Source organism: Triticum urartu, chromosome 1, assembly GCF_003073215.2.
Source record: "Triticum urartu cultivar G1812 chromosome 1, Tu2.1, whole genome shotgun sequence".
NCBI classification, from domain to species: Eukaryota; Viridiplantae; Streptophyta; class Magnoliopsida; order Poales; family Poaceae; genus Triticum; species Triticum urartu.
In genome coordinates this window covers 491,943,847-491,966,419 of record NC_053022.1, presented here as the reverse complement: position 1 = coordinate 491,966,419, position 22,573 = coordinate 491,943,847, and the positions used below count along the sequence as shown (strand labels likewise).

The window sequence follows — 22,573 nt, the reverse complement described above, 5'->3', positions numbered from 1 at the left end:
ACCTTCTGGTTGCATCATATACAACTCTTCTTCCAGAAATCCATTCAGGAATGCAGTTTTGACATCCATCTGCCAAATTTCATAAGCATAAAATGCGGCAATTGCTAACATGATTCGGACAGACTTAAGCATCGCTACGGGTGAGAAGGTCTCATCATAGTCAATCCCTTGAACTTGCCGAAAACCTTTTGCGACAAGTCGAGCTTTGTAGACAGTAATATTACCGTCAGCGTCAGTCTTCTTCTTGAAGATCCATTTATTCTCAATTGCTTGCCGATCAGTGGGCAAGTCAACCAAAGTCCATACTTTGTTCTCATACATGGATCCCATCTCAGATTTCATGGCTTCAAGCCATTTTGCGGAATCTGGGCTCACCATCGCTTCTTCATAGTTTGTAGGTTCATCATGATCTAGTAGCATGACTTCCAGAACAGGACTACCGTACCACTCTGGCGCGGATCTCATTCTGGTTGATCTACGAGGTTCAGTAGTATCTTGTTCTGAAGTTTCATGATCATTATCATTAGCTTCCTCACTAATTGGTGTAGGTGTCGCAGAAACAGGTTTCTGTGATGTACTACTTTCCAATAAGGGACTAGGTACAGTTACCTCGTCAAGTTCTACTTTCCTCCCACTCACTTCTTTCGAGAGAAACTCCTTCTCCAGAAAGTTTCCGAATTTAGCAACAAAAGTCTTGCCTTCGGATCTGTGATATAAGGTGTATCCAATAGTTTCCTTTGGATATCCTATGAAGACACATTTCTCCGATTTGGGTTCGAGCTTATCAGGTTGAAGCTTTTTCACATAAGCATCGCAACCCCAAACTTTCAGAAACGACAACTTTGGTTTCTTGCCAAACCACAGTTCATAAGGCGTCATCTCAACGGATTTTGATGGTGCCCTATTTAACGTGAATGCGGCCGTCTCTAGAGCGTATCCCCAAAACGATAGCGGTAAATCAGTAAGAGACATCATAGATCGCACCATATCTAGTAAAGTACGATTACGACGTTCGGACACACCATTACGCTGTGGTGTTCCGGGTGGCGTGAGTTGCGAAACTATTCCATATTGTTTCAAATGTACACCAAACTCGTAACTCAAGTATTCTCCTCCACGATCAGATCGTAGGAATTTTATTTTCTTATTACGATGATTTTCAACTTCACTCTGAAATTCTTTGAACTTTTCAAACGTTTCAGACATGTGTTTCATTAAGTAGATATACTCATATCTGCTTAAGTCATCTGTGAATGTGAGAAAATAACGATATCCGCCACGAGTCTCAATATTCATCGGACTACATACATTTGTATGTATGATTTCCAACAAATCTGTTGCTCTCTCCATAGAACCGGAGAACGGTGTTTTTGTCATCTTACCCATAAGGCACAGTTCGCAAGTACCAAATGATTCATAATCAAGTGGTTCCAAAAGCCCATCAGTATGGAGTTTCTTCATGCGCTTTATACCGATATGACCCAAACGGCAGTGCCACAAATAAGTTGCACTATCATTATCAACTCTGCATCTTTTGGCTTCAACACTATGAATATGTGTGTCACTACTATTGAGATTTAATAAGAATAGACCACTCCTTAAGGGTGCATGACCATAAAAGATATTACTCATGTAAATAGAACAACCATTATTCTCTGATTTAAATGAATAACCGTCTCGCATCAAACAAGATCCAGATATAATGTTCATGCTTAACGCTGGCACCAAATAACAATTATTTAGGTCTAATACTAATCCCGAAGGTAGATGTAGAGGTACCGTGCCGACTGCGATCACATCGACTTTGGAACCATTTCCTACGCGCATCGTCACCTCGTCCTTAGCCAATCTTCGCTTAATCCGTAGTCCCTGTTTCGAGTTGCAAATATTAGCAACAGAACCAGTATCAAATACCCAGGTGCTACTGCAAGCATTAGTAAGGTACACATCAATAACATGTATATCACATATACCTTTGTTCACCTTGCCATCCTTCTTATCCGCCAAATACTTGGGGCAGTTCCGCTTCCAGTGACCAGTCTGCTTGCAGTAGAAGCACTCAGTTTCAGGCTTAGGTTCAGGTTTGGGTTTCTTCTCTTGAGTAGCAACTTGCTTGTTGTTCCTTTTGAAGTTCCCCTTCTTCTTCCCTTTGCCCTTTTTCTTGAAACTAGTGGTCTTGTTGACCATCAACACTTGATGCTCCTTCTTGATTTCTACCTCCGCAGCTTTCAGCATTGCGAAGAGCTCGAGAATAGTCTTATTTATCCCTTGCATATTATAGTTCATCACGAAGCTCTTGTAGCTTGGTGGCAGTGATTGGAGAATTCTGTCAATGACGCAATCATCTGGAAGATTAACTCCCAATTGAATCAAGTGATTATTATACCCAGACATTTTGAGTATATGCTCACTGACAGAACTGTTCTCCTCCATCTTGCAGCTATAGAATTTATTGGAGACTTCATATCTCTCAATCCGGGCATTTGCTTGAAATATTAACTTCAACTCCTGGAACATCTCATATGCTCCATGACGTTCAAAACGTCGTTGAAGTCCCGATTCTAAGCCGTAAAGCATGGCACACTGAACTATCGAGTAGTCATCAGCTTTGCTCTGCCAGACGTTCATAACATCTGGTGTTGCTCCAGCAACAGGCCTGGCACCCAGCGGTGCTTCCAAGACGTAATTCTTCTGTGCAGCAATGAGGATAATCCTCAAGTTACGGACCCAGTCCGTGTAATTGCTACCATCATCTTTCAACTTTGCTTTCTCAAGGAATGAATTAAAATTCAACGGAACAACAGCACGGGCCATCTATCTACAATCAAACATACATAAGCAAGATACTATCAGGTACTAAGTTCATGATAAATTTAGGTTCAATTAATCATATTACTTAAAGAACTCCCACTTAGATAGACATCCCTCTAATCCTCTAAGTGATCACGTGATCCAAATCAACTAAACCATGTCCGATCATCACGTGAGATGGAGTAGTTTCATTGGTGAACATCACTATGTTGATCATATCTACTATATGATTCACGCTCGACCTTTCGGTCTCCGTGTTCTGAGGCCATATCTGTATATGCTTGGCTCGTCAAGTATAACCTGAGTATTCTGCGTGTGCAACTGTTTTGCACCCATTGTATTTGAACGTAGAGCCTATCACACCCGATCATCACGTGGTATCTCAGCACGAAGAACTTTCGCAACGGTGCATACTCAGGGAGAACACTTCTTGATAATTAGTGAGAGATCATCTTATAATGCTACCGTCAATCAAAGCAAGATAAGATGCATAAAAGATAAACATCACATGCAATCAATATAAGTGATATGATATGGCCATCATCATCTTGTGCTTGTGATCTTCATCTTTGAAGCACCGTCGTGATCACCATCGTCACCGGCGCGTCACCTTGATCTCCATCGTAGCATCGTTATCGTCTCGCCAATCTTATGCTTCCACGACTATCGCTACCGCTTAGTGATAAAGTAAAGCATTACAGCGCGATTGCATTGCATACAATAAAGCGACAACCATATGGCTCCTGCCAATTGCCGATAATTCGGTTACAAAAGATGATCATCTCATACAATAAAATTTAGCATCATGTCTTGACCATATCACATCACAACATGCCCTGCAAAAACAAGTTAGACGTCCTCTACTTTGTTGTTGCAAGTTTTACGTGGCTACTACGGGCTTAAGCAAGAACCAATCTTACCTACGCATCAAAACCACAATGATAGTTTGTCAAGTTGGTGTTGTTTTAACCTTCGCAAGGACCGGGCGTAGCCACACTTGGTTCAACTAAAATTGGAGAAACTGTCACCCGCTGGCCACCTTTGTGCAAAGCACGTCGGGAGAACCGGTCTCGCGTAAGCGTACGCGTAATGTCGGTCCTGGCCGCTTCGTCCAACAATATCGCCGAACCAAAGTATGACATGCTGGTAAGCAGTATAACTTATATCGCCCACAACTCACTTGTGTTCTACTCGTGCATATAACATCAACACATAAAACCTAGGCTCTGATACCACTGTTGGGGAACGTGGTAATTTCAAAAAAATTCCTACGCACACGCAAGATCATGATGATGCATAGCAACGAGAGGGGAGAGTGTGATCTACGTACCCTTGTAGACCAACAGCGGAAGCGTTAGCACAACGCGGTTGATGTAGTCGTACGTCTTCACGGCCCGACCGATCAAGCACCGAAACTACGGCACCTCCGAGTTCTAGCACACGTTCAGCTCGATGACGATCCCCGGACTCTGATCCAGCAAAGTGTCGGGGAAGAGTTCCGTCAGCACGACGGCGTGGTGACGATCTTGATGTACTACCGTCGCAGGGCTTCGCCTAAGCACCGCTACAATATTATTGAGTACTATGGTGGAAGGGGGCACCGCACACGGTTAAGAATATGATCACACGGATCAACTTGTGTGTCTAGGGGTGCCCCTTGCCCCCGTATATAAAGGATCAAAGGGGGGGGTGCGGCCGGCAAGGAGGAGGGCGCGCCAGGAGGAGTCCTACTCCCACCGGGAGTAGGATTCCCCCCTTTCCTAGTTGGAATAGGATTCAGGGAAGGGGGAAAGAGGAGAGAGAGAAGGAAGGGGGGGGGGCGCCCCCCTCTCCTTGTCCTATTCGGACTAGGGGGGAGGGGGGCGCGGCCCAACCCTGGCCACCTCTCCTCTCTTTCACTAAAGCCCACTAAGGCCCATATACCTCCCGGGGGGTTTCGGTAACCTCCCGGTACTCCGGTAAAATCCCGATTTCACTCGGAACACTTCCGATATCCAAATATAGGCTTCCAATATATCAATCTTTATGTCTCGACCATTTCGAGACTCCTCGTTATGTTCGTGATCACATCCGGGACTCTGAACAAACTTCGGTACATCAAAATGCATAAACTCATAATATAACTGTCATCGAAACCTTAAGCGTGCGGACCCTACGGGTTCGAGAACAATGTAGACATGACCGAGACACGTCTCCGGTCAATAACCAATAGCGGAACCTGGATGCTCATATTGGCTCCTACATATTCTACGAAGATCTTTATCGGTCAGACCGCATAATAACATACGTTGTTCCCTTTGTCATCGGTATGTTACTTGCCCGAGATTCGATCGTCGGTATCTCAATACCTAGTTCAATCTCGTTACCGGCAAGTCTCTTTACTCGTTCCATAATACATCATCTCGCAACTAACTCATTAGTTGCAATGCTTGCAAGGCTTATGTGATGTGTATTACCGAGAGGGCCCAGAGATACATCTTCGACAATCGGAGTGACAAATCGTAATCTCGAAATACGCCAACCCAACATGTACCTTTGGAGACACCTGCAGAGCACCTTTATAATCACCCATTTACATTGTGACGTTTGGTAGCACACAAAGTGTTCCTCCGGCAAACGGGAGTTGCATAATCTCATAGTCATAGGAACATGTATAAGTCATGAAGAAAGCAATAGCAACATACTAAACGATCGGGTGCTAAGCTAATGGAATGGATCATGTCAATCAGACCATTCATCTAATGATGTGATCCCGTTAATCAAATAACAATTCTTTGTCCATGGTTAAGAAACATAACCATCTTTGATCAACGAGCTAGTCAAGTAGAGGCATACTAGTGATACTCTGTTTGTCTATATATTCACACATGTATTATGTTTCCGGTTAATACAATTGTAGCATGAATAATAAACATTTATCATGATATAAGGAAATAAATAATAACTTTATTATTGCCTCTAGGGCATATTTCCTTCAGTCGTCGCATTTTATTACCGACATCAGTGAGCCGGCGAGCCGCTGGGCCAACGCCGAGCCCGGGCTACGGCCAGGCTCGTCTTTGCCGGCGAACTGCCGACGGGATAGATCCGAGCGGCTAGCGGCGCAGTCAGTATTTGCATGCGCCTCGGAGGCGTTGCCTTGGCTGTGTGATGCGGTAGCTGGCCAATCCATGGCAAACTGCACTCGCTGGCGGCCCGGATGCGCCAAATCCCGTCGCCGAAGTTCTAGCGGTTGGCCACCTGCGTCCGGGCGAGAGAGGCACAAATGCGATGGTCATGCTTGGGGGGCGGGCGGGCTGGACAGGGAGGTGGCCGGGAAAATGGGCGGCGGCTATGGCAGGGATAGGGGCGGGGGCGGTGGGAGTGGGAGGGGAATAGAAAAAAAGGCGTTTGTGTCACCGATGGGGGGCAGGGGAGAACAAGGGCACACGTCCCGTCCGTTCGCTCGTGTCCATTTTGACGCAAATGCAGTCTAAATTTAGGCCGGTAATGGGTTAAAAGCGGGCAAAAATGAACGTTTATCCGTTTGCTTTCTTGCGTTGGGCCATGTCCTGCGTCCGTTTACTCTCATACTGATGCTGCCGAACTATTTGGGTCGTGCGTTGGAGTTGGCCTCATACCCTTCCGTAAAAAGAACATGACTGATGGCCACAAGCCCTTCCCTCTTTTTACCGGTGTCCGGAGCTCGACCCCGTCTAGCAGTACGCCACGCTGCTAGTAGTAGCAACTTTGTAGGTAAGCACAATACTGCACAGCTACGTACTAGAGTACTTAGTAGAAACCTTGTAGGTAAGCAGAAGTGGCATGGTATCGCACACGCCAAGATTGGAAGCCGTACAGGTAGTATACGTGTAGGTGAACGCACATGGCGTACGCCGTACTTTGTGCGCGCCCGATATTAAAAGTTGGCGACCGCGCCTGCCTCCCCGCCAGCTACCGGGTGTGTGCATACATGCAGATGCAGCCAGCCATGGGTGGCCACTGACTGACAGTGTCGACTCGACTCGGCATATATAACAGCTGCTTAGAGGAGCTGGGCTCCCAGATGCGATGCAGCCTGTACAGTGCCCCCACAACCGCACCACCCCGCCCCCGCCCTCGTCCCCGTCCCCGTGTCTTCTTCTTCCTCTCGCCTAGTGTGTTGGCTTCGGGCTTTCGCCTTGGCTAGCTGAGGCGGAGCTTCTCCCTCCCTCCCTTTCTTCCTTCCTTCTGAAGACCAGGAAACTGAAGGTAGCTGGGCTGCGGGTCTGGCAATGCCGCCACCCAGGGGGAGCCGGCCGGCGGGGTGCAACGGCGGATCTATGCTACGGCTGCTCGTCGTCGCCTCCCTCTGCTGCGGTTGCTTCGTCGTCGGGCGCTGGGGGAGCGGCGTGCTCCGGCCGGGTAAGCGATGAGCTGGGCTAGCGGGTGTGCGTTCCCTTGTGTTGTGTTGGCAAAGATCTCTTCATCTTGCGCGCGTTCGTGCTTGTTCTTGGTTTCTTTCCTTCTCTTTCTTTTCTGCTTGCTACAGCTGCAGATCTGAGAAGAGAGCGTAAAGCGTAGTATCATACACTTGTTTTTTGAAGCCTCTATATGATGATGATGCGAGGTGTTGTAGTGTGTTGTTAACTCGTTTCAGTTTCCTCTCGACAGATTCTGGGAGGATGGCAGGAGCAGCGATCTACGCCGGTGATCTGGTGAGTTTGATCGATCTTCTTGTGTTGTGTCTTGAGTGTGTTAAGCTCTAGAGTGTTCCCCTGCTAGCTAGCTTAGCTTCTCTGTTCATGTAAGAAAAATCTGTGGAGAGCAAAGCAAACAAAGATGCCGTCCATCCTAGCTAGATGTCGCAAGTTTTCATGTTTGGCTTCGGCCGATGCGTCTGACAAAGGCACGAATCCAAATCACACGATTGCGACTTCGCCGACTTGCGCAACGATAATCCACCAGGATGCGTCAAAATTAAGGACGCGGACCTTGGCTAGCTAGGGCCAGCGCCGCCGTCTCGTCGGCGTCGCTCGCTGGTCCCGTCGCCGGCCGCGGACAGCGACCGCCAGCCGGCCAGCTCACGGCGGCGTACGGCGCACCTGCTACTGCTAGCTTCCGACAGGCCTTCCACGGCGCGCGTCGGGGACCAGACGTCGGTCACGTCGCCGAGGTGGCGACCAGACGTCGTCGCTCGCTGCCCGTACGACTTTTGCGTAGCAGCACATTAACGCCGCGCGCACGGCCGGGCGCTCGGACCACACGCGCACGTACTACTACGTGCTTGATTGATTGCGCGGACGCGATATTTTCAGTCGTGAGCTAACGAGCAGCTTCCATTGGTGTCGCAGGACGGCTACCACCATGGGGGCGGCAGGCGGCGGCTGCTGGCCGGGGGCCCCGGCCCCGGGTCGCACCCGCCGCGGTGCACGTCCAAGTGCGGCAGCTGCAGCCCGTGCGTGCCCGTGCACGTGTCCGTGCCGCCGGGCGTGCTGGTCACCACGGAGTACTACCCGGTGGCGTGGCGCTGCAAGTGCCGCGACCGCCTCTACATGCCGTGACCACCGGCCGCCGCCACATGCAGCCCGCGCGCGTCGGTGGCCTCGGTCGAACGTCCGGCGGCGGGAAGAAGACGCGGCGTGTAGCGCCGGCCGCCCGGGCCGGCCGCCGAGCGTACGCGACCGCATACGTGCGTACTGTGCCCGTGCCGTACAGGGGCGCGCACCGTCAGTGTACATGTATGTATGGCAGTGAGTGACAGACATGGGTGGTGCTGGAGTGATGGATGCACGTGGTGGGCTACCGTGGCATGGCAGGGCAGGGCCGGCCTGCATGTGTAGCTGCGGACGGTGCTGCTGTGCACTGGCGTAGCGTGGACGTGGTGCGGCAACCCCGGCGCCATGGACCTACCGGGGGCGGTGGCGCAGGCAGGCAGCTCCCCCAGGCGCCTCGGCCTCTTTGCATGATTTTCGTGCGTGTCATCCTGTCATTCCTAGGCACTGAAATATACTACCACATGGCATTTTCTCTTCTCTCATCTTAGTAGGAGTATTTCGCTATTTTGTGTTGCATCCATCAGTCATGACTTTCTTCGTGGGGGAACATCCTTCAACGATTCTACAGTGTACGTAGTAATAATACTGATAAATTATAGTAACGTGATGTACTTTTTTTTTTGCGGGGTTAGTAACGTGATGTACTTGATGGGGAAGACGACAGGCTCGTCAACAGCGCGATTGTGCAGTGTTTCCGACTTCATTTATTCTTGTGTGGGAGGACATGCATGTCCTGAAGCGGCCAACGATTCATGTGCCCACACTGTGCGTGCATCCATCTTGAAACCCTGGGTCACAAAAATAAAGATGTCCCGGAACATCTTGCCAGGTGCCCCAAGCAGCAAAATAAGAAAAAGGTTGTTCAACTAAACAAAATTGAGTATCAGCACAATGCTAAACATAACCAGATTATGGTAATCCTTGTACTATTTAGCTTCCATTTCCCCCCATTTGAGCCATGATGTACCTTGCGTTAGATTTTACAGTTTTGCTATTTCACATCTAGATGTGAAATATTTATCTCACACCTAATTTCTAAGTCATTTGATGAAAAACTTTAAGATTTGTGCTCTTTTAAATTGTGGGCTCGCTTTGTTTCTTAACGTCGTTGTCTTGTTGTCCCGTAGGCTACATTATAGTAGCTGCGTTCGGCTCATATAGGTTCTTTTATGGGCTATAGTCCATATGGGCTGCTCCATGCGTTCTTCTCCTTTTTTTGAATTATAAACTATTTATTTTCATGTTTTTGTTACTTATTTATATTTTCTAGTTTCTCCCTTTTTCTTTTTTCCTTTTTCTATTAAATTTCCTTTTTCATTCTTTGATTATTTATTTTAAATTCATGAAAAAAACATATTATCATCTGTTCTGTTTAAATGTCCTGCAAATCTAGATCAAAAATTATTTTGGCGCCGTATCCCATGTTACTTCATGTGTCTCGTGTTTACTTGTCGACCTGCTTGCATGTGTGTTTTTTGTTAGGCCGTTTTTATGGCGTGATCTAGGGGCCCATTTCGAATTGTTTTTACTAATTCTCATTTAGATAAGAGTTAACAATGTCTAATCTACTCCCTCCGCTCCTAAATATTTGTCTTTCTAGAGATTTCAATAAGTAACTACATACGGAGCAAAATGAGTGAATCTACACTCTAAAAGCTGTCTATATACATCCGTATATGATAGTCCATTTCAAATATCTAAAAAGACAAATATTTAAGAACGGAGTGAATAACTCATACACTATTAGATGGATGTGCTTATGAGTCGCGTTTGTTGTGGTTGTGATGTGTTTTCGTTCGCCCCTTATGAAGCAGTGAGGTCCGGTATGACATTTTTGGTGGGCTTTTTTATATTTTGTGTGTTGGCTTTATTCTGTGGGTTGTATCTTTTTTGTGGAGGGTCACCCGTATTTTTATTCCTTGTTTTATTTATTTTGATTTGACTATGTAGTAGAGAAGGGCATAATTAGATTATTTTTTCTGATTTGCTAAATCTCTTCTAGATGAGATTTAGTGATGTCTCATCTAAGTCTATTAGTCATTCGATTTGTTTAATGTTCGCACAAACTCGATCATGTGCGCCTCGTGTCAGCCCGTTCTTTTTGTCATGTGTCCTCTTGTCCCATTTTATTTTGTGTCGGCCTATTCTGGTGTTTGGGAGGCGTGGCCTATTTCTTTCTTGTTTGTTTTTGCTGTGCGTTTTTTTGACTTGGTGGACCATTTGTAACGTCCACCGTCGACTTGCAAATGGATTCGTAGTTGTCCTAGTTGCAAGTTCACCCTCGACTTACAACTGGCCATGTGTTTTGTTTTTCATCCTAATTGCAAATCCATGCTCGACTCGCAACTGGGCTCGTAGTTTGTTATTTTCCGAGTTGCGAGTACACCCTTGACTCCCAAATAGTATTGCAGTTTTGTGTAGTTGTCCCAGTTGCAAGTCCGCCCTTGACTCGCAACTAGGCCGGTAGTTTGTTTCATCCCGGTAGCAAGTTCACCCTTTACTCAAAACTAGACTTGTAGTTTTGTAGTTGTCCCACTTGCAAGTTTGCCCTCGACTCCCAATTGGGTCCATAGTTTTGATGTTAGTTTTGTTTAGTTGTCCGATTGCAAGTCCACCCTTGACACGCAACTCGTATCATAGTTTTGTGTAGTTGTTCCAGTTATAAGTCCACCCTCAAGTCGTAACTAGGCCCGTAGTTTGTTTCATCCTAGTTGCAAGCCCACCCTTCACTTGCAACTCGACCTATGTTTTATATTTCATCTCATTTGCAGGTCCACCCTTGACTCGCAACTGGAATTCTAGTTTGAGTTAATCCCACTTGCAAGTCGTTCTTGAATTGCAATTGGGCTTGTAGTTTTATAGTTATCTCAATTGTAAGTCCACCCTCAACTTGTAAATGGAGCATCTGTTTTTGTTTTTCATCAGAGTTGCAAGTCCACCCTTGACTCGCAACCATGCTCATAGTTTGTTTCATCCTAACTGCAAGTCGATCCTTGACTTGCAATGGGACCCGTAGTTTCGTAGTTGTCCTAGTTACAAGTCCGCCCTTGACTCACAACTGGGTGTGTGTTTTGTTTTCATCCCAGTTGCAAGTCCACACTTGAATCACAACTGGGCTTGTAGTTTTTTAACGTGTTAGTTGTAAGTTCACCCTCGACTCGCAAATGGTATCATAGTTTTGTGTAGCTGTCCAAGTTGTAAGCCCGTCCATGACTCACAACTAGGCCCTAACTTTGTATTATCCCAGTTGCAAGTCCACCCTTGACTCACAACTGGGCTCGTAGTTTCCTAGTTGTCCCATTTGCAAGTCAAACCCTCGACTTCAATAGGGCCCATAGTTTTTTTGTTGTCCCAGTTGTTCATTGTTTTGTGTAGTTGTCTCAGTTGCAAGACCACCCTCGACTCGCAACGCATATAGTAGTTTTCTGCAGTTACCCCAGTTGCAAGTACACCCTTGACTCACAAATAGGCCCGTAGTTTGTTTCATATCAGTTGCAAGCCCACTCTCGACTCGCATCTCGACATATGTTTTATTTTTCTTCGCAGTTGCAGGTCCACACTTGACTCGCAACTGGGCCTATAGTTTATTTCATCCCAGTTGCAAGTCGACCCTTGACTCGCAACTGGCCTCGTTGTTTTATAGTTGTCTCAGTTGCATGTCAACCCTCGACTCGCACCTGGGCTCGTAGTTGTCCCAGTTGCAAGCCCACCCTTGACTCGCAATTGGAGCCTGTGTTTTCATTTTTACATCACAGTTGCAAGTCCACCCTTGACTGACAACTAGGACCATAGTAGAAACATTATTTTCCTATTACGATGACTTTCCACTTCACTTTGAAATTCCTTGAACTTTTCAAATGTTTCAGACTTGTGTTTCATTAAGCCCATATCTACTCAAATCATCAGTGAAAGTAAGAAAATAACGATATCCACCGCGTGCTTCAACACTCATCGGACTGCATACATTGGTATGTATTATTTTCAATAAGTCACTTGCCCGATCCATTGTACCGGAAAACGGGGTTTTAGTCATCTTGCCCATGAGGCATGGTTCACATGTTTTAAATGGTTCATAATCAAGTTATTCCAAAAGTCCATCAGCATGGAGCTTCTTGATGTGCTTTGCACCAATATGACCTAAGCGCCAATGCCACAAGTTTGTGGTACTATGATCATTAATTTTGCATCTTTTGGCATCAATATTATTGATACTTCCATTTTGCATCATGTTTTCCTACTGTTATTTATATTGTTTTTATGTAAAATAATGCCTTTTGGAGTAATTCTAATGCCTTTTCTCTCATAATATGCAAGGTTCACACAAGGAGGGAGAATACCGGCAGCTGGAATTCTGGACCTAAAAAAGCTATGTCAGGCTACCTATTCTACACAGCTCCAAATGAGCTGAAACTTCACGGAGATTTTTTATGGAATATATAAGAATTATTGGAGCAAATAACTACCAGAGGGTGCCCATGCCGGTGTCAAAACCGGCGGATCTCGGGTAGGGGGTCCCGAACTGTGCGTCTGAGGTTGACGGTAACAGGAGACAGGGAACACGATGTTTACCCAGGTTCGGGCCCTCTTGATGGAGGTAGAACCCTACGTCCTGCTTGATTAATATCAATGAGTATAGGGGTTACAAGAGTTGATCTACCACGAGATCGTAATGGCTAAAACCCTAGAAGTCTAGCCTATGTGATTATGATTGTCTCTACGGACTAAAACCCTCCTGTTTATATAAACACCGGAGGAGACTAGGGTTATACATAGTCGGTTACAAAGAAAGGAATCTTCATATCCGAGCCAAGCTTGCCATCCACGCCAAGGAGAGCCCCATCTGGACATGGGTGAAAGTCTTTGGTCTTGTATCTTCATAGCCCATCAGTCCGTCCCATGTCCAACAGGCCGGATGCCCGAGGACCCCTTAGTCCAGGACTCCCTCAGTAGCCCCCGAACCAGTCTTCCAATGACGATGTGTCCGGCGCGCAGGTTGTCTTCGGCATTGCAAGGCGGGTTCCTCCTCCGATTACTTCAAAGTCCCTGACTTAAAGAGCAATATTCGGCTTTCCATTTAATATCGCGCCCATCGGCTTCCACGTCTTCCTGACTTCAGCCTCCACGTGTCGAGCGAATATGAGAGGTCGGGGTATTTTTGCACATATCACCCTGACCATACACCTATTTAAAGAGATTAGATCTCAGATCCATTCCACACCCTATGAAAAAAATCCTCAGAGCTTGCTAAGAGAAACCACTCCAACATGGCTAGCGCTCCCAGCTCTTCCTCTGGCCTCCACGGCTCTGAAAAAGGTGACTGGGAGAGATGTTCCGTATCTCACGGTCAGCTGACGAAGCTGCAAAAATAGGGATTTCTTCCCCCCGCGGATCTAGTCCCCGTCCGAGCAGGATCGACGTCCTTCAATGGCGGGGTTCAGGCGGAGAATTTCCCCAATCCATCCGGGGGGAATGAGTGTGCTTCTTTCCCTACTTGCTAAGAGGCGTCAGATTTCCAATCCACCCATTCCTCCGAGGACTTCTGGAGTATTATGGCCTCCAACCGCACAATTTTACTCCTGCCTCCATCCTGCACATTGTGGGTTACATTGCTCTTTGTGAGCTATTTCTGGGCTGTGAGGCCCATTTTGAATTATGGAGGAAATTGTTCTGCCTCGTCCCTCGTAACCAAGGGGATCAATATTCGAAGTGGGGGGAGCCGAGGTATGGCGCATTGCCGGGACCGGATACCTGTCCGGCACGCCGAAGAAGGCATCCGAAGAGTGGCCTTCTGAATGGTTCTATATTGACGACGCCGTTCTTCCCGACCTAGTCCGAATGGGTATCCCTGAATTTTCAAGTGCTCCATTGAAGAAACGCCATAGCTGGCGCCCTCGGAGCCTCGAGGAGGAGGATAGCACGGAAGTCAGTCAGTTGATGGGCAAGATTAAGATGCTCGCCCAGTCCAGATCATCAATAATTGAGGTAATGGCGATTTCTATAGTGCGGGGGGTCCAACCACTCCAATACAGAGGGCTTCCCATGTGGCACTATAATGGGGAAGATGACGCCTCATGCTGCGGTTGGAAGGGTCCGAAAACCCCCGCCGCTTTGGCCAAAATATTGGCCGAACTGTACAAAGGGGAGAAGGAGGAGTTCACTCGTCTCCAATGTCGAGATGGATTTTCCATGTATAATCCTCCTAGCTGGGTAAGTTCCACTCCCACCATTTTACTCAATCCTCTCCCTGAATCATTTTTAATGGATAGTAACATATCCACTCGCAACAGGAATGGCGAAAGGCTACCGAGGGGATCCATAGCCCCGCCCCCAGCCGGAGGGTCACAATCGGGACCTTGACCCTAGATTCGAAGAAGATCCAGACATATTTGTGGAGCTCGAGAATGGAGTATTCTACCAAACGAGCTATGATGGTACGGAAGTGCCCATCATTGCCGATTATCGGCCTCCTTCCTGCTTCGCATGTAAGTAATTTTAAGAGACACCTTCTTCGAAAGAGCTTCCTTATTATGCCTCACCCACCGCACCGTTTCATGCTCCAAAGGGGAGGCACTTGACGCCGCAATGCGCACCAGAAGTATCTCCAAGGAGAGCGGTGCCCGCGCCGAGCACATCTTTGAAGAGAAAGGCAAACAACGATACGGCAGGACCTTCATCAAAGAGGTAAGGCTTTCTTTTAAAAATATGCCTCCTGGTCGTCATATCAAATCATGATGTCATCCGCCGCATTCTATCAGGAAAAGTGTCCGCCGGACTATGTTCGGGGATCCTGTCGATCATGCCTCCACTAGTCAGGTTCGAGATCCTGCCCTAAGGACGAGGGTTGACACGAGAGTGGCGCCGGACTGTCCTTCCGCAGAGGATTCGAACGATATGTCCGTCACGAACTCTGAAGTGGAGAGCACCATGGATCATCGTCGTCGGAGGGCCGCTCTCCGTGACCCCGACTTTTCAAAGGAGGCATTTGATGCCTTCAGCTCGGCCGATGCGTGTACATCCAAGCTGCTCAGGATAGACTTGCCAGAGCCACGGACCAACATCTAAAAGATATGCGGGTAAGCGTAGATTTAATAATCATATACCAGTAGCCCCCGAGACTTAAAGCAGTTGATACAACTGATTTAAGGATCATTGTATAATCAGGCACTTATGGAGAAGAATAGCCTGTTGTCTCAAGAGATGGCAAAATGTCAGACTCAGCTAACTGCGGCTACCGCCGAATTGGAAAAATCCAAGGAGGCACCTCCTGGTAATGCTTATTCCCGTCAGAAAAAAGTATAATCATATACCAGCTGTATTAATACTGTTGTGTTTCTGCTGACAGAATCAGTAGAGCAACTGAGAGGGAAACTGAAGGAAGCCCAAGCTGGTGAACAAGAGGCCAAAAGGCAACATGCGGCAGGCAAACGTGTGCTGACGCGGGTCAGGGATGAAAAGAACAAGCTGCAGGATTCCCATACCCAACTGGGTGAAGAACTGAAAGATGTTTGAGCCCAGCTAGCTGATGCCGTCAAGGAGAATAGGAGGCTACAAGGCGGCATATTCAGTATGATTTTCAAACTTGCCTCCCTATAATTCGGTGAGGGCTGAAACTGACAGATTTACGTCTGCAGGTATGTTGACTGGCCGCCCCAAAGAGGAAATGTCCGGATCTCAAGGTGACCTGCTACAAGAGCTGTCCCAGATGCACGGGCGAGTTCGGCAAGCAATGTGGAGTGTTGCCAAGGCTTTATGGCCATCCGCCTCTCCTCCAGGAGGTATGGCGGAGCTCGTGGAGCTGTTCAAAGGGGCACATCGGCGTATTAGATTATGGAAGATATTAGCCTGCCGGGAAGGTACGCGAGAGGCCCGGGACATGGTAAAAACATGCTATACCAAGCTTGATCCAAATCATATGGCCCAGGTCGGACCTCTAGGGTCAGATGGGAACGAAATTCCTGTTAATTTGGTATATGACCAAGTAGAAGTAGCCGCCAAATATTCCCAACAGGATTGTAAGCTAGACAGCCTGTTAGACGGTATAGAGGAGGAAATTTTTGAGTCCAAGTGACTATGTACTTTCCTTGACATATTTGTCCCTAGCCAGATTGTAAAACGATTGTCATGGCCGACCTTTTCGCTTCGACCTCTGGACCCGAAGGTCCGGAGTGTTTCCGAATACCTGAGCGGCGAAATAGACCGGGGTATGCGTGGAAACCAGGCGTAGGGGTCATAATTGCTTGAACAGACAAGTTGTATCCAGCTAGCTATGTTATATTACATTGTGATTGTAAGAAACATCTTCCAGAGAGAATAGTTCCATTAAGGGTTTCTTTCCCTGGGTGTACATGCGTTGATGTGCATGTCCGAACTGTGATTGAAAAGATCGCAGTATACGTAACATCCGGGGGTTCATAGTGGGAGAAATATAAAAACATCTTTAGTCCGCCGATCGAATATTCCCTTAAGAATGCTTGCTTTGGGCTTCACCCAGTCTGAGGTACACATCCGGATGACCCGGCAGTAGCAATCGCAGAGGTGCTCCCTTTATGCCCTAGCCGAACTAACGGGAACGTAGGGCATAAGCACAGGAGCCAGGCAACCCAGCTTGGCCAAAAATTAAGTCATATCGATGCATATAATAGCGAAAAAAAGTAAATATGAGGAGAAAACGCATATGTGATGGGCTTGATGCTCAAAAAATAACAATAATAAGCTTCTGTGCAAGAAGCCCCCAGGTATAATGGACGTTTACATTTGAATATGTGTACGTCATATGTGCATGTTTTGGTCGTACAAGAGCTTTAAGGCTAAAAAAAGAACAAGAGAAAAGAGAGGAGAAGAAATAATGGAGACAACAGGGAGAAGGAGACGAACGAAGAGTTCGGCGCTAGGCATAGAATCTTTGGAGTCTGGCCACGTTTCAGGGGTTCGACTCTAGGCGATTGTCTGATGCATCACACAGGCGGTACGCTCCTCCAGTGAGAACTTCGTCAATGATGAAGGGACCCTCCCACTTGGGCTTGAGTTTGTCCTTTTTCTTCTCCGGCAAGCGTAGAACTAATTCGCCAACATTATATGTCTTGGCCTGCACCTCTCTGCTTTGATATCTGTGGGCCTGCTGTTGATAAAATGCGGAACGGGCTTTTGCAACGTCGCGCTCCTCCTCCAGGGCATCTAAGTTGTCCTACCGATCAAGCTCGGCCTCTCTCTCTTCGTACATGCGCACTCGAGGTGTGTCATGAATAATGTCGCAGGTTAGCACAACCTCTGCGCCGTACACCATGAAAAAAGGTGTATATCCGGTAGTACGATTAGGCGTGGTCCGCAGCCCCCAGAGTACGGAGTCTAGCTCCTCAACCCAGTGCTTGTCTGATTCTTTCAAAGACCGCACTAGTCTGGGTTTGATGCCGCTCATAATTAGACCATTAGCCCATTTGACTTGACCGTTTGTTTGCGGATGATAAACGAAGGCGTAATCGAGCTTAATGCCTAGATTAGCGCACCAAGCTTTCACCTCATCGGCTGTAAAATTGGAGCCGTTGTCGGTGATGATACTGTGTGGGACACCATAACGGTGCACGACACCGGATATAAAGTCTATCACAGGTATTGCTTTGGCCGTTTTAACTAGTTTGGCCTTTATCCACTTAGTGAACTTATCTATCATAACCAGCAGATATTTTTTCTTATGGCCGCCTCCTTTAAGGGGTCCGACCATATCCAGCCCCCAGACCACAAAAGGCCAAGTAATGGGGATTGTTTGTAGAGTGGTGGGCGGCATATGGCTTTGGTTGGCGAAAAGCTAGCATCCAACGCAACGTTGGACAAGGTCCTGTGCATCTGCCCGGGCCGTTGGCCAATAGAAACCTATACGGAATGCGTTGCTTACAAGGGCCCGAGCTGCGGCATGGTGACCACCTAGACCAGCATGAATTTCAGCCAAGAGCTGCCGCCCCTCTTCCTCAGAGATACATCTTTGAAGTACTCCGGTAGCGCTTTTCTGGTAGAGCTCTCCTTCGTGGACCTTGTAGGCTTTCGAACACCGAACAATGCAACGAGCCTCATTCTAATCCTCAGGGAGCTCTCGCCTGTTAAGGTAGGCCAAGAAGGGTTCAGTCCATGAGGCAATGACTGCCATGATAAGATGGGCCGACGGTGTTATTTCGGTGGCCGAGCCTCCGATTATATCAGTGTGTTCGGAATCTGGGGTTATGGTCGGATCCGGACTGGTGTTGCCGCTCTCCCCTTGCCACACCACATATGGCTTAAAAAGCCTTTCCAAAAAGATGTTAGGTGGGACGGGGCCGCGCTTAGCACCGATGCGAGCAAGGACATCCGCCGCCTGATTACTTTCTCGAGCCACATGGTGAAACTCGAGCCCTTCGAACCGAGCCAACATTTTGAGAACGGCGTTACGGTAAGCCGCCATCTTCGGATCTTTGGCATCGAAATCTCCATTTATTTGAGATATTGCGAGGTTCGAGTCCCCGCGCACTTCCAGGCGTTGTATGCCCATGGAGACAGCCATCCGAAGACCGTGCAATAAGGCCTCCTATTCGGCTGCATTGTTGGAGTCTGTGTATAATATTTGGAGTACGTACTGAACTGTGTCTCCGGCGAGGGACGTTAAGACAATGCCCGCCCCTAAGCCCGACAGCATTTTAGAACCATCGAAGTGCATGACCTAGTTGGAATATGTGCCGTACTCTTTAGGGAGTTCGGCCTTTGTCCATTCGTCGACGAAGTCTGCCAGTACTTGTGATTTGATGGCTCGGCGTGGCTTATATGTTATGTCGAATGGAAGGAGCTCAATGGCCCACTTGGCAATCCGGCCCGTGGAGTCGCGGTTGTTTATTATGTCATTCAGTGGTACTTCGGAAGCCACTGTGATCGAACACTCTTGGAAATAGTGTCGTAGCTTCCGGGATGCCATGAAGACCGCGTATGCTATCTTTTGATAATGAGGGTACCGGGATTTGCATGGAGTTAGGACAGTGGATACGTAGTATATCGGCTTCTGGAGCGGGAATTTGTGTCCGTCCTCTGCTACCTCTTGAGCATGCGTTGGTTTTCCCTTGAAGAGGAAAGGGTGATGCAGCAAAGCAGCGTAAGTATTTCCCTCAGTTTTTGAGAACCAAGGCATCAATCCAGTAGGAGACCACGCGCGAGTCACCTCGTACCTACACAAACAAATAAGAACCTCGCAACCAACGCGATAAAGGGGTTGTCAAACCCTTCACGGCCACTTGCAAGAGTGATATCTGATAGAGATAATAATAATAAGATAAATATTTTTGGTATTTTTATGATATAGATTGAAAGTAAAGATTGCAAAATAAAATAGATTGGAAAATAGACCCGAGGGCCATAGGTTTCACTAGTGGCTTCTCTCAAGATAGCATAAGTATTACGATGGGTGAACGAATTACTGTCGAGCAATTGATAGAAAAGCGAATAATTATGAGAATATCTAGGTATGATAATGTATATGGGCATCACGTCCGTGAAAATTAGACCGACTCTTGCCGGCATCTACTACTATTACTACACACATCGACCGCTATCCAGCATGCATCTAGAGTATTAAGTTCATAAGAACAGAGTAACGCTTTAAGCAAGATGACATGATGTAGAGGGATAAACTCACGCAATATGATATAAACCCCATCTTTTTATCCTCGATGGCAACAATACAATACATGTCGTTTCCCCTACTGTCACTAGGATCGAGCACCGCAAGATTGAATCCAAAGCTAAGCACTTATCCCATTGCAAGAAAGATCAATCTAGTAGGCCAAACCAAACTAATAATTCAAAGAGACTTGCAAAGATAACCAATCATACATGAAAGAATTAAGAGAAGATTCATATATTGTTCATAGATAATCTTGATCATAAACCCACAATTCATCGGATGTCGAAAAACACACCGCAAAAGAAGATTACGTCGAATAGATCTCCAAGATAATCAAGGAGAACTTTGTATTGAGATCCAAAGAGAGAGAAGAAGCCATCTAGCTAATAACTATGGACCCGAAGGTCTGAGGTAAACTACTCACACATCATCGGAGAGGCTATGGTGTTGATGCCCTCCGTGATCAATGCCCCCTCTGGCGGAGCGCCAGAAAAGGCCCCAAGATGGGATCTCACGGGTACAGAAGGTTGCGGCGGTGGAATTAGGTTTTCGTGGTGCTCCTCGATGTTTTCAGGGTACGTAGGTATATATAGGAGGAAGAAGTAGGTCGGTGGAACCACGAGGGGCCCATGAGGGTGGAGGGCGCGCCCAGGGGGGTAGGCGCGCCCCCCTGCCTCGTGGACTCCTCGTTGGTTGCTTGACGTCCACTCCAAGTCCTCTGGATCACGTTTGTTCCAAAAATCACGCTCCCGAAGGTTTCATTCCGTTTGGACTCCGTTTGCTATTCTTTTTCTGCGAAACACTGAAATAGGCAAAAAACAACAATTTGGGCTGGGCCTCCGGTTAATAGGTTAGTACCAAAAATAATATAAAAGTGTATAAATAAGCCCATTAAACATCCAAAACAGAATATATATAATAGCATGGATCAATCAAAAATTATAGATACGTTGGAGACGTATCAAGCATCCCCATGCTTAATTCCTGCTCGTCCTCGAGTAGGTAAATGATAAAAACAGAATTTTTGGTGTGGAATGCTTCCTAACATATTTCTTAATGTAATTTTATTTATTGTGGCATGAATGTTCAGATCCGAAAGATTCAAGATAAAAGTTTAATATTTACATAAAAATAATAATAGTTCAAGAATACTAACTAAGCAATCATGTCTTCTCAAAATAACATGGCCAAAGAAAGTTCATCCCTACAAAATCGTATAGTTTGGTCATGCTCCATTTTCGTCACACAATAATGCTCTCATCATGCACAACCCCGATGACAAGCCAAGCAATTGTTTCATACTTTAGTAATCTCAAACTTTTTTCAACTTTCACGCAATACATGAGCGTGAGCCATGGATATAGCACTATGGGTGGAATAGAATATAATGAAGGGGGTTATGTGAAGAAGACATAAAGGAGAAAGTCTCACATTGACGTGGCTAATCAATGGGCTAGGGAGATGCCCATCAATTGATGTCAATGCAAGGAGTAGGGATTGCCATGCAACGGATGTACTAGAGCTATAAATGTATGAAAGCTCAACAAAAGAAACTAAGTGGGTGTGCATCCAACTTGCTTGCTCACGAAGACCTAGGGCACTTGAGGAGGCCCATTGTTGGAATATACAAGCCAGGTTCTATAATGAAGAATTCCCACTAGTATATGAAAATGACAAAACAAGAGACTCTCTATCATAAAGATCATGGTGCTACTTTGAAGCACAAGTGTGGAAAAAGGATAGTAGCATTGCCCCTTTTTTTGGGCCTTCTTTTTTTATTTGGCCTTTCTCTTCCTTTTTTGGGAAAATGCTCTATTAATGATGATCATCACACTTCTATTTATTTACAACTCAATGATTACAACTCGATACTAGAACAAGATATGACTCTATATGAATGCCTCCGGCGGTGTACCGGGATGTGCAATGACTCATGAGTGACATGTATGAAAGAATTATGAACGGTGGCTTTGCCACAAATACTATGTCAACTACATGATCATGCAAGGCAATATGACAATGATGATGCATGTCATAATAAACGGAACGGTGGAAAGTTGCATGGCAATATATCTTAGAATGACTATGGAAATGCCATAATAGGTAGGTATGGTGGCTGTTTTGAGGAAGATATAAGGAGGTTTATGTGTGATAGAGCGTATCGTATCACGGGGTTTGGATGCACCGGCGAAGTTTGCACCAACTCTCAAGGTGAGAAAGGGCAATGCGCGGTATCGAAGAGGCTAGCAATGATGGAAGGGTGAGAGTGCGTATAATCCATGGACTCAACATTAGTCATAAAGAACTCACATACTTATTGCAAAAATCTACAATTCATCAAAAACCAAGTATTACACACATGCTCCTAGGGGGATAGATTGGTAGGAAAATACCATCGCTCGTCCCCGACCGCCACTCATAAGGAAGGCAATCAAATAACACCTCATGTTTCAAATTTGTTACACAACGTTTACCATACGTGCATGCTACGGGACTTGCAAACTTGAACACAAGTATTTCTCAAATTCGCAACTACTCAACTAGCACAACTTTAATATCACTATCTCCATATCTCAAAACAATCATCAAGTATCAAACTTCTCTTAGTATT

At 46.5% G+C, this 22,573-nt stretch overlaps 1 protein-coding gene across 1 annotated transcript; it reads left to right on the top strand.

The window, feature by feature from the left end:
- The first annotated feature begins 6,792 nt into the window (after nt 1–6,792).
- On the top strand, nt 6,793–8,468 carry LOC125536322. Its single transcript, XM_048699520.1, has 3 exons — nt 6,793–7,194; nt 7,444–7,487; nt 8,124–8,468. Exons 1-3 carry the CDS (start codon nt 7,065–7,067, stop codon nt 8,331–8,333), a joined length of 384 nt encoding a protein of 127 aa, XP_048555477.1. The 5' UTR covers nt 6,793–7,064; the 3' UTR covers nt 8,334–8,468.
- Nucleotides 8,469–22,573: the final 14,105 nt, after the last annotated feature.